The 18,177-nt window shown below is 42.5% G+C and overlaps 1 protein-coding gene across 1 annotated transcript in view; it reads left to right on the top strand.

Annotated features, from left to right (window-relative positions):
• Window positions 1-18,177, top strand: part of LOC112229230 (gamma-aminobutyric acid type B receptor subunit 2-like) — a 363,149-nt gene that overhangs the window by 233,846 nt on the left and 111,126 nt on the right. The window contains exons 8-12 of the mRNA XM_042310315.1: window positions 1,628-1,688; window positions 4,966-5,046; window positions 6,093-6,243; window positions 9,106-9,238; window positions 10,925-11,032. Coding sequence (XP_042166249.1) covers window positions 1,628-1,688; window positions 4,966-5,046; window positions 6,093-6,243; window positions 9,106-9,238; window positions 10,925-11,032 — 534 coding nt within the window. The remainder of the gene's footprint in view (window positions 1-1,627; window positions 1,689-4,965; window positions 5,047-6,092; window positions 6,244-9,105; window positions 9,239-10,924; window positions 11,033-18,177) is intronic.

The raw sequence follows: 18,177 nt of genomic DNA, 5'->3' as shown, positions 1-18,177 counted from the left end.
GTAATAGATTTCCTGTCAAATCTGCAAACAAGGCTTTTTAGTAGAACACTATTTCTCAAGCAAGAATTTTGCTAGGATTGTCTGAGAGTGGTCTGAGTAGGGATGGGAACACTGAAAAGTAGCTGTTATTGGCAAAGAGGTTTAGAACTCTCTTTCGTATTGGTTTAATAACCAATTTACCGCATGATGATGTCACCATGGAAAGCCAAAACTCCTCCCCCCCATGCAAACCTGCTGATTAGAAGGTCCTGTGTAGATGATGTTTTCAACCAGCAACTATCAGGAAATAACACTGATCAAATGTTTTCACACTTTTACAGTGTTAGTTTCATTAGCTGTTGTACAATAAGATATAAAATACAGGGAAAACAGAAGTATGACTGCACTGGGCCTTTCAATTCCATACAATAACAGACAACTCTTAGCAACATCCAACCACAGTTATCCTGGTCTGTGAAGGCAGTCACTTTAGCTAGCTCTCTTCCTCGCTCACACAGACAGCTACAATCACATATGCCGAACAAAGACAGGGAACCAATCAGAGGGTGGAAACCCGCCCAGCGACTGACTTCAAAGCCTCTGCGTGTTTTTGAGACGAAATTAGTCCTTCAGTCTGTCGCCTTCCTCCCTTTCCATCTCTCTGCCAGTGCTGCTTTAATCAGCTCCATGTTAACTCTCTCTCTCTCTCTCTCTCTCTCTCTCTCTCTCTCTCTCTCTCTCTCGTTCACCTGTTTTTTTTCCGTAGCCGCCAATAATCCCAGATCCAGCTAAATGTTTAATTAAGGAGTTCTATGGGCAGATGGCTGGACGAATTAATTGGTCAGTGTTGATGGATCAGGAGGGATAAGGGAGGAAAAGCAATGTGTTAGTTGACAGACCTTTTCCCCCAGAAAATATCTGAATATAATTGTGATTTTATTTGGCCTTGATTGTTGTTTTTTGGAATATCAGTGATGATCTAGGTGGAGTGTCATTAGTATCCAGTTGCTTTCATCAGGATTGACATCAAAGACATGTCGAGGTTTTAATGGTAGTAGTACCGACTATTGATGTCTGTTCAGTATCCAATGGTGAGATTTCCACTTACAAAATGTTTTTCTAAAAGCCCCTCTAAAGAAGATGTGTGATAGGGCCTTACGGAATCAGACAGGTATCTGACACTCCTTTGATTATAAGGATATCAGGAAATGAATCTGCTGACCAATCATTTTGTTTACCTCATCTTAAAAAGACATTTTTTGCAGACTTCTAATCCAATAAGAAGCCCAGTGCCAGACCCCCTCTTTGTCCACACAAATCTGTTAATGTGCCAAGACTTAGTGGCATGTCAATAAAACAGTTTATCTAAATTCTAATGAAATCAAGCTTCTTTTCATCGTCTGTCTCTACTGCTTCCTCTGCATCTGCTGTTACCCATCGTTGTTACTTTAATCCAGGGACTTGATGTACCCCGAAGAGGGTGAACTATTCAGATGGTTTTGCTGGTTAAATAAGGACCAACAATGTTCGGTTTCAACTTGGTAGCTGATATGGACAATGTAAGAATTGCATTGTATTCTGCATTGAGACCTCAGAGGTTTTAATTTCCAAATGTTCTAAAAGTGTTTTGAATTCTTTTTCTATCCAGGGCCAAGTCATGTTCAGGAACGGAGAACGGATGGGCACGATCAAATTCACACAGTTTCAAGGTAAGCACATTCTGTAAGATTGTTGTGCTGTTCTGTTGAATTGCTCTACTATTATGAGTGGGTGCTGCGGTTGCTGTCTGGCTGATGATGATGTCTTAGTAATCCAGCGAGTGTTTGTTGACTGCAGGTGAACCAGGGGGTTGCCGGGTGGGATTTTCTACCCAGAAATGTGATCTGTATTTGGGGGATTCTCCCCTGCTCCCCTGGCCCTACCCTCCCTCAGCACCAACATGTTTTTATTAATCCACTCTCCCCCAATCTTATCTACCCCACTGCAGAGGTTCTCCCCTTGGTAGCTTAAAGTGTGTGTGTGTGTGTGTGTGTGTGTGTGTGTGTGTGTGTGTGTGTGTGTGTGTGTGTGTGTGTGTGTGTGTGTGTGGAAACCCACAGGGCGGACAGTCCTGTTTGCTTGTGGGAGTGATGGAGCTTTTCAATTGGAATGCAACTGGCAGTCATATCATGGATAAGCAAAGAAAGTTATCATCAGTGAACTGGAGAGGGCTTGCTCAATAGTGCTGTGGGAGAAATGTTATCATGAGCACTTAGCCTTAGGCATATCACTCCCCCCTCCTGCCACTCTCCCTCCCCCTTGACACCTATTTGTCTCCTGTTACCTCTCTCTCTCTCGCTCTCTCTCACTCTCTCTCTCTCGCTCTCTCTCTCTCTCTCGCTCTCTCTCTCTCTCTCTCTCTCTCTCTCATTGTCTCCTCCCTTGTCCACATCCTCCTCTTTTCCTCTCTCTCCCTCCATTCATATCATGCCCTTATTCTCCCTCCCTCCCTCCCTATCAGGGGGGTAACGACTGTTTGACACATGAGATCGAGATAGAGGAGGGATTGCCTGGGCTCAATATTTAACCAGGATATGATCCTCTCCTCAGCCCAGTCGTCTGTCCTCACACAGTGTGGAAGCAGCTCACTGTGGGTTCATTCATTCCCCTTCTGGAGGTTCCAATTGTCAGAGTCTGTCTTTCACCCTCAGCCCCACTCTGTGGTGAAGATAGAGATTTAGGATCAGCTTCCCCTCCCTAATCCTAACTTTAACCATTAGTTGTGGAAAATGCAAACCTGACCCAAGAACAACATCTAGGGGGCAACTTCACCCGACACCCTCTCAGCCCATCTGCCTACAGATCACATTACACAAAGTCACCTGGGACGCTGCCTTGGGTACTACAGTATATATAGTGAGGAAATAACTGTGACCTTTGACAAAGCAAAATAATGTGCCCAGTGCTATTATATAGTAGCATTTAAAAAAAAAAAAAAACATTAACTAGTGTACGAAACCCAAGCAAAATACATTTATATTTGAGTCATTTCCTATAGTTTAGTAGCCAGGTGTGATTAAGGTGGTTCCCCCTATGCTTTCAGTTAAGGTTCATTCATTGTTCAATGAATCCCAATTCTATAGCCATATAGACTAGCCTGTTATACCATGATGTCATATAGACTAGCCTATTGTACCATGCTGTCATATAGACTAGCCTATTGTACCATGATGTCATATAGGCTAGTCTATTATACCATGATGTCATATAGACTAGCCTATTGTACCATGATGTCATATAGACTAGCCTATTGTACCATGATGTCATATAGACTCACCTATTGTACCATGATGTCATATAGACTAGCCTATTGTACCATGATGTCATATAGACTAGCCTATTGTACCATGATGTCATATAGACTAGCCTGTTATACCATGATACCATATAGACTAGCCTATTGTACCATGATGTCATATAGACTAGCCTATTGTACCATGATGTCATATAGACTAGTCTGTTATACCATGATGTCATATAGACTCACCTATTGTACCATGATGTCATATAGACTAGCCTATTATACCATGATGTCATATAGACTAGCCTATTGTACCATGATGTCATATAGACTAGCCTATTATACCATGATGTCATATAGACTAGCCTAAAATACCATGATGTCATATAGACTAGCCTATTATACCATGATGTCATATAGACTAGCCTGTTTTACCATGATGTCATATAGACTAGGCTGTTATGCCATGATGTCATATAGACTAGCCTGTTAAACCATGATGCCATAGAGACTGTGTCTAGAACCTTATTAGGCACTTGGGTCATAAATCTGAATGTGATTTACAGAAATGCACTGATCCTTGATCTGTTTATGCTGACTTGCCAGCTCCTATGGTCGTCACGCCAAACAGATCCAGGGTTCAGGCTAGTTGTATACATCTGAATCTGATTTATAGGAATGAAGGAGTTAATTGAACAAACAGGCGTGAAATGTAATTTCAGAAGTTGGGTGAAGGGTTTGCCCTAACATAGCAGCTCAGGACCATAGTAGTCACATAACGCTTTTATGCATATTAATTGATATAAATCAAATCAAATTGTATTTATCACATGCGCCGAATACAACAGTGAAATGCTTACTTAGAGAGAGAAAACAGAGAGACAAACAGAGAATGGTCTCCTCTCCCTCCTCCCCAGTGTGTTGTGTGTAAGTTTACCCCTGTTTCATGAGAAAGAGTGATGGAGCTGGTGTTTGTGCCAGGGTCAATGGAAAGCCGATATTACACGTGGGACCAATATCAGTCTTTAAGACGGCTCTTGAAGGAAATGGCTGGTTTAAATATCACTCAGGAGAGAGACGTTTGTGTTATGGCTTGGGATATATCACAATTTAAACTCATTTTACTGTACCTGTGAAAATGTAAATGGATATTGTGTTACAAATGCTAGCGTGCAATTGGTTTTATTTATTGTTGCTTTTATTTTTATGATTGCCTTCTTCACTGGAGACCTAGCTCTCCGGTAATTTGTTTATTCACGAGGAAACAAACGGAAGCAAATGGGCTGAAATAGAGAGGGACTAACCTGAACTTGTCCAATAAGAAATGCTCATTTCCGTTGCAAAACATTTTCAATTGCAAAACAGTTTGCTACGTTGTGCACTAATGAATACACCCCAGTATGGTACTGTTGCTGGCCATTGTAACCAAAATGTATCAAAAACATTCACCCAGTGCCTGTACTTTAAATTAGCTTGATTAGCTAATTAGCTTTAAATTAGCTAAAACACACATGGCATAAATGAGACCCCACACTGCAGTATTCCTAGCATTGGATTAAGTGCAGTCTTGTCTATTTGAAAGATAGTTATTTTGGGTCAATGTTATGCTCTGCGAGAGCTGTGAAGTGGACTGAGAGTAAGAACTTGTCTGAGGTGTCCATGCTGTCCTAACTGTCCGTGTCCGTCTCTGTTTGTGTTCCTAACAGAGGGTCAGGAGGTGAAGGTCGGAGAGTACAACGCTATTGCTGATGTCCTGGACCTTATTAACAACACCATGAGGTTCCAAGGTAGGTAGATCAGACCGTGTGTGTGTGTTCACTACACACGTCTCACACACACACACGCACGCGCACGCATGCACACGCACACACACACACACAATACAGCTCCTCTGTGGGACCCATGGCATCCAGAATGCTCCTCTCAACCAATCAATCGATGTTTAATCATTACCAGACGTTTTATGTATCCATGTTTGCGTGTGTTGACATTCTTTGTCTTTTGTTTGATTCCTGGCGATTACCACAATGACCCCCAATTCCTTCCTCCCTTTTGTCCCATATACACACAATCTGGGACAGTTTCAGATAAAACAATTGTTTCTATGTCTCAAACCGTCATAAGTAGAGCTCAGTAAGTTGAGAAATTGATTGGCACGGAGAGGGCGGATAGAGGAAAGCACAAGGCTAAGAAACAGCTGACCACATCGACTAATCTTGTGTGGAGGTACATTTACGCAGCTGATAAGAAAGTAGCCAAATGTAGGCGTTTTTTGGATCAATCCTTCTCCTGTAGAAGTGTCCAGTACTTTACATAGAATCAATGTCACTGGGCAAGTGGACAAACATAAAATCTAAATCATTCTATGTGGATTATAATACATTTCTCAGGCTAAGAACATCACCACTGAGCACAGACGTCAGTTCAACGTCTAGTTTTGATGTACATTTGGTTGAGTTGTCAGCTATTGTGAATTAAACGTAAATTCAGGTTGGGTGAAAACAAAACAAAAATATGTTACATTGATGACTTTTTGCAAATCCGACAGTTTTCCACATTGATTCAACGTCATCACATCCTATTATTTTGTTGAAATGATGTGGAAACAACTCCACAAAAAGGAAAGTAACTTAATTTGGAGGCTCCACTCCTGGAATGAAGAGGAAGACATTCACATATTTTTTGGCATCATAGCAGATCCACTGGGCAAAAACTGGTTGAATCAACGTTGTTTTTCAATGTTAAATAGGTTACTGGTGAGGGCTCATTTTGGTTGTCTATCCTTCCCCTGTAAAAGTTTGTTTTCTTATTTTCTTCCTCCTCTTTATTCCAGGGGTGGAGCCTCCTAAGGACCGTACGTTTGTGCGTCTGCAGCGTCGCAACATCAACGTACCCCTCTACAGCATCCTGTCTGTTATCACCATCCTGGGCATGCTCATGGCAGGGGCCTTCCTCTTCTTCAACATCAAGAACCGCAACCACAGGTCAGTGGAAGAAGGAAGGGAATGGGGGGAGGAGGGGGTAGAGCTCACAGCAAGGGAGAGCTGTGACACACTGGTCTGGACAGGATTCCGTTGTAAATGCAGTATTAGTGCAGAAATGGGCTGAGGTTTGATTGGTTCTCTCAAATGTTTTTTTCTTTCCTGAGGGGTTGTGAGTCTGAGACCTCACTTTGTTTGGTTTTGAAAATCCAACAGTTGTATTGGAAGTGGTTGTTCCATGTGAAAGTGAGAAAGACCCGTCAAAAAAGTACAGCCTCTTCAATATCGACGCATCGTCATCATCAAATAGCCTTTCCAGACTGAAGTCAGGAGGACTTGGAGCTTGGTGTACTAATACTGGCCAGACTAGTAGAGCACCGTGGTGGAGTTTCTTCTCAGTACAGATCTAGGATCAGCTTCTCCTTCCCCAATCCAGCGTATAGGGTCAACTACACCCTACACCAGTGATATTCAAAGACTGGGCCAGGACCCCTAGGGGTTGCAGTGGGGTCGCCACATAAAAATATATATATATATATTATTTTTCCTTTTTTAGGGAACAAAATATTCAGATTACAGATTATTTTATGGGGAAATATACATACCATTTTGAGAAAGATAATTTCAGATAATTTCATTAACATACAGATAACTGTATGTTAATGTAAAATAATGTAAGATGTATGATTATGATAATGAACATCTAATAGCAACAGCATACAGTAGGAAGGCTCACCTCATCCACCACCAACATGAAGCATTCACCCTACACACAGCCCTCAGGAAGAGAGGACAGCAAATCTCTGTCAATGGTCCTAGAGCCACAGCCTTTAGACAGGACAATAGAGCCACAGCCTTTAGACAGGACACTAGAGCCACAGCCTTTAGACAGGACACTAGAGCCACAGCCTTTAGACAGGACAATAGAGCCACAGCCTTTAGACAGGACACTAGAGCCACAGCCTTTAGACAGGACACTAGAGCCACAGCCTATAGACAGGACAATAGAGCCACAGCCTTTAGACAGGACAATAGAGCCACAGCCTTTAGACAGGACAATAGAGCCACAGCCTTTAGACAGGACACTAGAGCCACAGCCTATAGACAGGACAATAGAGCCACAGCCTTTAGACAGAACAATAGAGCCACAGCCTTTAGACAGGACAATAGAGCCACAGCCTATAGACAGGACAATAGAGCCACAGCCTTTAGACAGGACAATAGAGCCACAGCCTTTAGACAGGGCAATAGAGCCACAGCCTTTAGACAGGACAATAGAGCCACAGCCTTTAGACAGGACAATAGAGCCACAGCCTATAGACAGGACAATAGAGCCACAGCCTTTAGACAGGACACTAGAGCCACAGCCTATAGACAGGACAATAGAGCCACAGCCTATAGACAGGACAATAGAGCCACAGCCTATAGACAGGACAATAGAGCCACAGCCTTTAGACAGGACACTAGAGCCACAGCCTTTAGACAGGACACTAGAGCCACAGCCTTTAGACAGGACAATAGAGCCACAGCCTTTAGACAGGACACTAGAGCCACAGCCTATAGACAGGACAATAGAGCCACAGCCTATAGACAGGACAATAGAGCCACAGCCTATAGACAGGACAATAGAGCCACAGCCTTTAGACAGGACAATAGAGCCACAGCCTATAGACAGGACAATAGAGCCACAGCCTTTAGACAGGACAATAGAGCCACAGCCTATAGACAGGACAATAGAGCCACAGCCTTTAGACAGGACAATAGAGCCACAGCCTATAGACAGGACAATAGAGCCACAGCCTTTAGACAGAACAATAGAGCCACAGCCTTTAGACAGGGCAATAGAGCCACAGCCTTTAGACAGGACAATAGAGCCACAGCCTTTAGACAGGACAATAGAGCCACAGCCTATAGACAGGACAATAGAGCCACAGCCTATAGTCACGACATCGCCCCTATAACATAATGTATAAACTTTATTGCGGATACAATGAATAACACAAGATGGAAAAAAGGAATATGGTTAATTGACATGGTGTGTACAGGGACTCATGTTGTTCACCTTAGTCTGTGCATTACGACTATACCTGATTCTGCAGCATCAGAACCATAGATGGGGTGTTGTGCTTTCCTCTCTCCTTGCATTTAGAGACACATTTTACTACCTATTGATTTGATGATGTACAGTTGAGTCGTGATTTACACGATGGTTTGGGACCTGCTGTCCTAAGTGATGTGATTAAACTGTAACGTAAATACATCCTGGTGTGTATTCACTAGCAACCAAGCGGAAGCAAATTGCCAGCAACGGGGAAGGACTTACTTAAACTTGCCCAATAAGAAACTAACATTTTCGTAATATTTTGCTAGGGTTTGTTACGGTGTGCACTAATGAACACACCCCTCAGCAAATGCAGATAGTGTATATGGATTGGTACTGCTGAACTGCACTTTAAGTAAATAGAGTTTGCACTTATCTGACATGCACCTATTAGGTGTCAAATGTAATTTAGGAAAGCTACAGTATAGCTGTAGGGCTCTCGAGTGGCGCAGCAGTCTAAGGCACTGCATCTCAGTGCTACAGGTGTCACTACAGACCCTAGTTCGATTCCAGGCTGAATCACAACCGGCCGTTGTTCTTAACTGGAATGTCTAGTTAAATAAAATATAAATATCTTGATACAAACTTGGAGAAATTGTGTTCACATTTTACTTGGAATGGAACTGGGAAAACAGACTTAAGATTACCAAGACAGTAACGTGTTTCAATGTGAAAAATGTCACATCTGAGATGTGAGTTTTGGAACTCCTCTCACAATTTCAGAACTTCCTGTCCCTGTTATTGTAACTCTCCTCTCCCTACAGACTGATCAAGATGTCCAGTCCCTACATGAACAACCTCATCATTCTGGGAGGAATGCTATCCTACTCCTCCATCTTCCTCTTTGGCCTGGATGGCGCCTTGGTGTCCGACAAAGAGTTTGAGGCCCTGTGCACTGTGAGTATTGAACCTGTATAGCTCGAACCCCATATCTGCTGTCCTAATGATGTTTAAAATCCCAGGCTAATGCTAGGCTAACACTATATCATTCTCGTTTGTCTTCTCTCTTTCGAAATCTGTGAGATCCAGGCTAACGCCAGCTAGCATTCTCTCTTGATCCCCTTCACAAGGTGTGCGACCCAGGCTAACACTAGCTATTAGCTATCATTCTTCTCCTTCCTTTAAAAGGTGTGATATCCAGGTTAATGTTCCAGCCTTCAGAAAGGTTATGGGAGTTCATATAATGGGAGGTGATTGGATCAGTTGCTGGGTCTTTCCTAACATGGAACATATTAAGCTCCTGCTCACACATCAACAGTTTGAACGTGACTATCTGAGCCTCTGGTTTAATTAAAGAGGTTTGATTACAGTGATAACTGGTTCACGTCCCAAATGGCACCCTATTCTCTATATAGTGCACTACTTTTGACCAGGGCTCTGGTTAAAAGTAGTGCACTATATAGGAAGTAGGGTGCCACTCAATAGGAAGTAGGGATCCAGTCCTGGTTTCCACAGAGATAAATACTGTTAAATAATGTTAGTTAGGCAGGTGGCGCAGCACGTATCAACTGCCATCGGGTGCCTGTCTGCCAACCTGGCTCGCCTCAGCGAAAACAATCCAAAATGGAGGCTGTCAAATCAGAGAGGAGGAGCTGAGGCAAAGTGTGTGATCCAACCAATCAATATGCACTGTGTTTCCTTTGTATGGCTGCTACAGTAGTTTTTTCTTGACCTTTTTCTCTATCCATCTCTTGCTCTCCTTCCCCCCTCCCTCACCCCACTTACAGAAACATCTGATTGGTTACCTTTTGATTTGACCAAATATATTACAGTTTAAGTCTCAAAACAAACCAGGCCAGTATTTGATGTAGTGCATCATTGCTCCTAAGTAGGAAGGAGAAAGAGAGTGGCCGTTACCGCCAGGAGAGCTGGCTGCAGGCATCTGGTAGCACAACTTTTCATCAGGGTTGCTGGGGCCCCTGTGGCTAAAGGGCCCGGCTGATTTCTTATTTTCTTCAGGCAACACTGGAGGGAGAATAAGCTTGCTGCTGAATCTTTTGCCTTGGTCTGTTCCACATATTGCTTTTTGCCTACATTGTGATTGTGCCTCCATTCCAAGAATGTCTTTCAACAAATAGACAAACAAACACAAACAGCATTTAGTGCAATGAGTGTTAAAGTGGTGTTTTTCCAGCGTGTTAAATGAGATGCTGTGGGAGTAACTACAGGATATAGGTTTGTTGCTGTTATTTAGTTACAACTCATTCTAAATATGGTTTTTGCCTAGCTACAGTAGGCATCGTAGGATTTGGAGCGTTTAAATATCCTTGAATCTCAAGAAAGTAGATGCTGCTACAGTATGTTTCTTACTTTAATAACACACATTCACAAGTTTGACAGCCATGATGTAAGTCTAGGACTTCCTCCAAAGTTTGCACATTCACTATTTATAGTGCACTTCTAGAGCTTTTGGTGAATTTGTCAGATAAAATAAATGAAATAAAAATGCTAATAGCTTGTCAGTCTAGATCTCTGTTTAGATCAGTCTAGATCTCTGTTTAGATCAGTCTAGATCTTTGTTTAGATCTTAAGTCCAACTCTTTGCCAGCTATTGACGAGACTGTTTCTGTCATCGTGTTGCAGGTGAGAACGTGGATCCTCATCGTAGGGTATACGACAGCGTTCGGCGCCATGTTCGCCAAGACCTGGAGAGTCCACGCGATCTTCAAGAATGTCAAGATGAAGAAAAAGGTGACGGATCACAAACTTTAATTTATTAAATTAAAAACATGTTTTTTTTACATGTATTTCACACACAGAGAGTCACATTGAGACACAGGTCTCATTTTTAAATGGGCCCTGTAATATACAAACACATACACATATTAAATATGAAACACAATCATCAAATAATAATACAATCAATCTAATCATCCGTCAGAGCAAAGAGACAAAACTGTATGGTCTCATTGACAATGATTGCCTAGACCTGGAAGGACAATGGTGGCCAGTACCTAAAATGTTATTATCTCATGATTATTATTATTATTATTGTTGTTATTAACAGCGTATTGTCATCATTATTCATTCTCATTGTCTTAGATGATTACTTCCTGAATCGAATGAATGGATTTGACCCCATTCCTGCCTTATTGATCACTCGGCTAATTGCTGACAGTGCTCAGATTGTGGAAAGACACTTGTAGCCAACATACATACAGGTTATGCCCCAAATGGACCCTATCCCCTAAATTGTGCAGTACCATAAGGCTCTGGTCAAAAGTAGTGCATAATATACAGAATAGGGTGCCATTTGGGACAAAGACACAGTATCACCACAAGAAGAGATGACAGCCACAGGCCTGGAACCTGCCTTTATGAGCAACAGAGCACACATACAGTATGGATACACTAACTTTCATCTTTAGAAAAGACTATCAACACCAGACTAGCTCAAATTCACCATTTTGTATTTTGTGAACCAGTCAGTTTCACAATAGCCACTGTAGGAAGGGAGCGTTTTCTGTTGATGTGATCAAGCAACAGTAAACTGTGGTAGTCGCATGGTCTGGTCTGCGGAGGACGGAAGAAGAGCCTATAACCATAATTGGCCATGATGGACTCTGATAGAGAAATCATCCCTGGTTAACAGCAGCTAGCAGCCTCTTAATGCACTGATTCCTGTGTCACCACATATGCATTATGCGAGATAAAAAATGAATGGAGAGGAAAGAAGGAGAATAAGAGACGAAAATGAGGGACTGTTAGCTGACCATATTTTCAAAAAATAACTTTACCCTTTACCTCGGAGCAAGTATGCAGAGCTATGAAAATCTGGTTATTATCAAGTAGCAGTCACAAGGAGAGCTTCTACTTGCTGCCTCTCTAACAACGTTGCTATGGTTTCAGTAACGTTGGCAACACTCTGAAATCGTAAGAATTTGAGAAGATTACCCTGAATGTATATCTCAAGGTGTGGAGACAAAAAAAAAAAAAACACTAGAATTTTTAAACACCAAAAACATTTCCCCTAACAACATGTGTGTAACTGAGTAACTACTACAGGAGGTCTAAGAGGGGCAAGGCAGGTTGTTAGCCCCCTCAGTCATCCCAAGCCCCAGAAGAGCTGCATCGATCCAGTCACAAAAAGCATTACAGACACTCACCTCAGCTCAGACTGTACACACACGCAGACATGCAAACACATGCAATAACTCACACACACACACACAATGTATGCACATGCACACTGTACATGTCAGAAACTGCAGGAGCTCACTCTGGACATTTGCTGCTGCTGGTATCTTTCTATCCTGGCTCAGGCATAAAAGAGTTTACCACACACACACACCTTCTGGCAACATGTTCAGTACCCACACACATAACACAACACACACACACTCACCCTGTGGTAATTCTGGTGGACAGTGTGTAGGGTTTCATTTTCCGTTACTGCTGTGTGAGACTGGCTACTCATTGGAGAGAATGGAGGTTCATCTCTTTGTATTATTAAGCCTGCTATTTTTTATACAGCATTAAAGGTTTGTGTGTGAGAGTGTGCGAGTGTGTGCTTGTGTGTGTGTGTGTGTGTGTGTGTGTATGTTTGCGTGCGTCCTTGCATCCAAATGTGTGTGTCAGGGTTTCCGTTCCGAAAATGTGGTGCCTAACATTTGTCCAGAAGTATTTTACTATTCCAGACATTTGAGACATTTACCGGACGCATATGCATTGGGTTCATCAACTAATTAGGGCGTCTACAGAAGTCACATTTAGATTATGGTCAATCATATTAACAGTCGAGAAAGTAACCATATGTGGTCCTTCTTACTGAATTCTGATGTGCACTTTGAAGATGTTAGAATAACTGTCCACATGAACTTTTCCTCAGCCAGCAAGACGAGTGACAAACAGCAAAATCACTAGTCTATGTCAATCCACTATCCCCCATAGTAGAAAGTTGACATATAGTATTGGTCAGCTTGTTGAGAAAGAAATGGCCTATTCCAAAACAGATTCGTTGTGGGTCGATAGATCCCACATTCATACAACCAGTAGGCCTAGGATACATACATATATGAGTCTGATGCAACAGATCAAAATGTTTAGCTTAAAATGTGGACAAACTATTATTTCTTTACATTATAAGCACAGCAATGCGCACAAGGCAGTAGGCTATCAACGAATGCAATTAGCAATGAGCAGGAAAACACTGTTGTCAAAAGCGCACTGCACATGTAAATGGTTTAATGTGTGAGAGATGAAAATATCCATTCGAAATTCAGAAAGAGGGGAGATCTAGACTCTCATCTCCCTCACTAGCTTTAAGCACCAGCAGTCAGAGCAGTTTACAGATGCACCTGTACTTAGCCTATCTGTAAACAGCCCATCTATCTACCTACCTCATCCCCATACTGGTATTTATTTATTTATTTATTTTGCTCCTTTGCACCCCAGTATCTCTACCTGCACATTCATCTTCTGCCGTTCTACCATTCCAGTGTTTAATTGCTATATTGTAATTACTTCGCCACCATGGCCTATTTATTTCCTTAACTTACCTCATTTGCACTCACTGTATATAGACTTTTTGTTTTCTTTTGTTCTACTGTATTATTGACTATGTTTTGTTTATTCCATGTGTAACTCTGTGTTGTTGTATGTGTCGAATTGCTATGCTTTATCTTGGCCAGGTCGCAATTGCAAATGAGAACTTGTTCTCAACTAGCCTACCTGGTTAAATAAAGGTGAAATTAAATAAAATAAAAAAAGAATATGCAACAACTAGCATGGGTTGCTAATATGACGGATTGTGCCTTTGGCTACTGGTCAAATATAATATAAGGCTCTGTATCAGTATGCTGTACGTGTGTGATAAATAAGATGCATAACGAATATACTGTATACACGTGCCAATATAATGCCACTAAATTATGCAAATGTACCTATAGACTGATAAGCATGACCAGTCAAATGTATTTACATCAATGAAGAGGCTAAAATGCTTTATTCTGCAATGGGATTTTCTCTTCTCCCGGTGACAATTTTATTTGTTGGCTTCAAAAAATAAAAATGGCCTAAACCCGACTACTACCAGCTAACGGAAACCCCCGTGCTTTTATGTAACACACAGTCTACCCACTGACCTGTTGCCCTCTGATGTATATGACACAATATGTATCTGGTTTGATTACGTAAAGGCTTGCCAGGCCTCTGTGCCCTTTTGATATTTATAGTCCTCCTCACATCACATCCTGGATAGATGTGTGGGATGATGAAAGCTGCAGGAGGGCATGTGGAAGATCTGTCAGAGAGAGTGGGAGAGAGCGAGTGCGTGGGAGGCAGGAAGAGAGCAGACCGCAGCAGGTAACCTAGCGGTTAAGAGCGTTGGGCCAGTAACTGAAAGGTCACTGGTTGGAAAAGTCTGTCGATGTGCCCTTGAACAAGGCACTTAACCCTAATTGCTCTTGTAAGTCGCTCTAAATAAGAGCGTCTGCTAAATGACAAAAATTTAGAGAGAGAAAGAAAGTGGTATTTAAAGAGATTGGGTCATTGTCTTCTAGTCTGGGGTCATTCCAAACACAGGGGCATTTTGATATATTTAAATGTGAAAAAATATTGGATGACCTTTTGTGTTTATTTAAAAAGTTTATTCATGAAAAGGTCGTAATCCGGAGAAAAACTAAAGACAACAACAAAACGTCTTTTGTTCCTGTGAATTGTGTTATGCTGATTATGCAGACTGTTTTTCCTCCTCCTCCCTCCCCTCCTCCTCATCCTCCTCCCTTCCTCCCTCCCCCTCCTCCTCCCCTTCCTCCTCATCCTCCTCATCCCTCCCCCTAGTCTCCCCTCCCCATCCTCCTTCCTCACAAACATTGATTGAATGCGGGAGCTTTGGTTGTGTGGAGTGACTGTTGTCAGTCAAAGTAGAGCTTGGGGTTTACAATGTAGCCCCAGTGCTCATCAGAGAGATTGAGCGCTGCCGTGGTCGCGCACCGAGTCACACTCTTCCTCAATCTCTCCGTCGCTTCATCGCTCTCTTCCTCCCTCCCTTCTGCCCTCCCTCTGTCCTTCCCTCCTCCCTCCCTCCCTCCCTCCACCAGACAGAAGACTGCAAATCAGGGTGTGCTTGAGCGTAAAGAGGCCTGGCTCAGTGTTGTGTAAGCACAGGGACTGTCAATCAAACATGTTGCTCTGCAGCCTCCCTCCCTGTCTGCCTGCTAGTCTGTCTCTGAGATTGACTTTAGAGAGCTCTTGGCTGCGCTCACAGTGAGATACAGCTTAGGACACACACCAACGCACGCACACAATGAAAAACACACACAGAAAAAAGCCTAACACACACACACACTAATGTGTACACACATGCCGTAGAAGACCCAACATACATAGCATACACATACAGTACGCAGATGTTTGGTATTTTATTATGGTCCCAATTACCTGTTGCAAAAGCAGCATGAAACATAATAGAGAATGACATAATAGAGAACATCAATAGACAAAAAACAGCTCAAAGACAAAACGACATGATTTTTAAAAGGCACAGGTAGCCTACATATCAATGCATACACACAAACTATCTAGTTCAAATAGGGGAGAGGCGTTTTGCCACGAGGTGTTGCTTTATCATTATACATACAGTACATGCTCATTCACATAGATCAACGATGTACACACAGAACAATGATCAGGTGGCCTTCTGAGTGGTGCAGCGGTTTAAGGCACTGCAGTGCTTGAGGCGTCACTACAGCCCCGGGTTCGATCCCAGGCTGTGTCGCAGCCAGCCGTGACCGAGAGACCCATGAGGCGTCACACAATTGACCCAGCGTCGTCCGGGTAAGAGGGTTTGGCCGGTGGGGATGTTCTTGTCCCATCGCCTTCTAGTGACTCCTTGTGGCGGGCCGAAGCTGACTTCGGTCACCAGTTGTACGGTGTTTCCTCCAACACATTGGTGCGGCTGGCTTCTGAGTTAAGCAAGCCGTTTCAGAGGACGCATGGATATCAACCTTCTCCTCTCCCGAGTCCATACTGGAGTTGCAGCGATGGGACACGACTGTAACTACCAATTGGGTAGAAAAAGGGGTCAAATTAAAAATTGTAAAAATTGATCAGATGTGTGTGTGCATGATCTGATATGAACAGTGTCTTTCATACTTACACACACGTCTTATCGCTGAGACAGAGCGATCCCATTTCCCACGAATCAGGGCCCTGGAGGCAAACTGCTCTGTTCCCTGATCACAACTACACACAGTATATTCTACAGTTCCACATCCCCATGCTTTAATGATGAATCAGCAGTAGAATAATGTATTACTACTTCCAGGGTAGGCAGAAGCATTTAAAATACTATCAAGTGAGCAGGCCTGGTGTAGCCAGCTCTAATGGTAGCAGGCCTGGGGTAGCAGGCTCAAATGGTAGCAGGCCTGGGTAGCCAGCTCTAATGGTAGCAGGCCTGAGGTAGCCTGCTCAAATGATAGCAGGCCTGGGGTAGCCATCTCTAATGGTAGCAAGCCTGGGGTAACCAGCTCCAATGGTAGCAGGCCTGGGGTAGCCTACTCTAATGGTAGCTGGCTTGGGGTAGCCATCTCTAATTGTAGCAGGCCTGAGGTAGCTAGCTCTAATGGTAGCAGGCCTGAGGTAGCCAGTTCTAATGGTAGCAGGCCTGAGACTGTCTGCTCTAAAGCAGATAGATTATATTCATTTATTATGTGACACAGCTACAGTATATTGTAATCCACTCAGATTCACTCAGCTAGGAGCTGTATCTATCTTATATTGTATCCAGTACACATCTACACAGTATGTCATATTGGGAATAGCATAATGTGATCATTGAAATATGAATAGGCTTATCCAGACGGTCATGCTTCAACAACATCTGTCTTGACCAAAGGGACAGAATCACGATACCATGGTCCATCTTCTGATCTGATGCTCCCATCATTGTGAAAGATACAATGATTGTTTGATCTATCAACTTCAATTTCATTTACAGTAAAGATCATCTGGTCCTGTATACTTTCAGCGGCTGATAAATCTATCAATACATCTATCAGGTTTATTCAGAAACAGAGTGCTACTTTTTATTTATTCTCCTGGATAGTCACTAGTTGAAATATCCTCTCGGGTTAGGAAGTTTTTTTTAGCCTGAGAACATTGTTGCAGTCATAATAGAATGTCATTATGGTCAGGTTGTAGCTTGTAGTTATTTGGAGACCTCTGGTACCCTGAATACATCACCAGTCACTGTCTCTTTAGGCCCTCTAACACTGCTATATTCCCAGCAACACAATGTTCCTTTCTCCTTGCCTCTACTTGTCCAATCCCAGTAGCCATCAAAAGACAACATATCAAAACCATTACCCTCCATTCCATTCTGAGTCCACCATCCACCGCAGTCTGTCTGGTCTGTTGGTGGTGAGCGAGAAAGAGACTCCCGTATCTATTGGGAGAAATACCACAGTTTTCCATCACAGTAGCAAGATTTGTGACAAACACCATTACAACCCACATTTGTTTGTTTATGTACTTTTGTAACTACTTTAACTATTTGCACATCATTACAACACTGTATATAACCATAATGACATTCGAAATGTCTCTATTCCAATGAAAATTTACGGTAAATGTTTGATTATTTATTTAACTTTGTTTCCCATGCCAATAAAGCCCTTTGAATGGAATCTGAATTGAGAATGGGAGGGAGAGAGAGAGAGAGAGAACATCATTGTATTTTTAAGAAGTGATTTCCCTCAAAGTGTATCCTTGTCTGTGTTCTCCTGACCTTTGCTTTGATGTGGATGGCGGCAGGGTCAAACGCTGTTCAAAATAAAGATCATACGGGGGCCCCCTTTCATCCTCTAAAGTTCAGTCACAAAAAAAGTGTCTTTGTT

The sequence above is a fragment of the Oncorhynchus tshawytscha genome, linkage group LG31 (genome assembly GCF_018296145.1).
Source record: "Oncorhynchus tshawytscha isolate Ot180627B linkage group LG31, Otsh_v2.0, whole genome shotgun sequence".
NCBI lineage: Eukaryota > Metazoa > Chordata > Actinopteri > Salmoniformes > Salmonidae > Oncorhynchus > Oncorhynchus tshawytscha.
The sequence above is the reverse complement of the archived record's forward strand: the minus strand, read 5'-3'. Positions and strand labels throughout refer to the sequence as shown.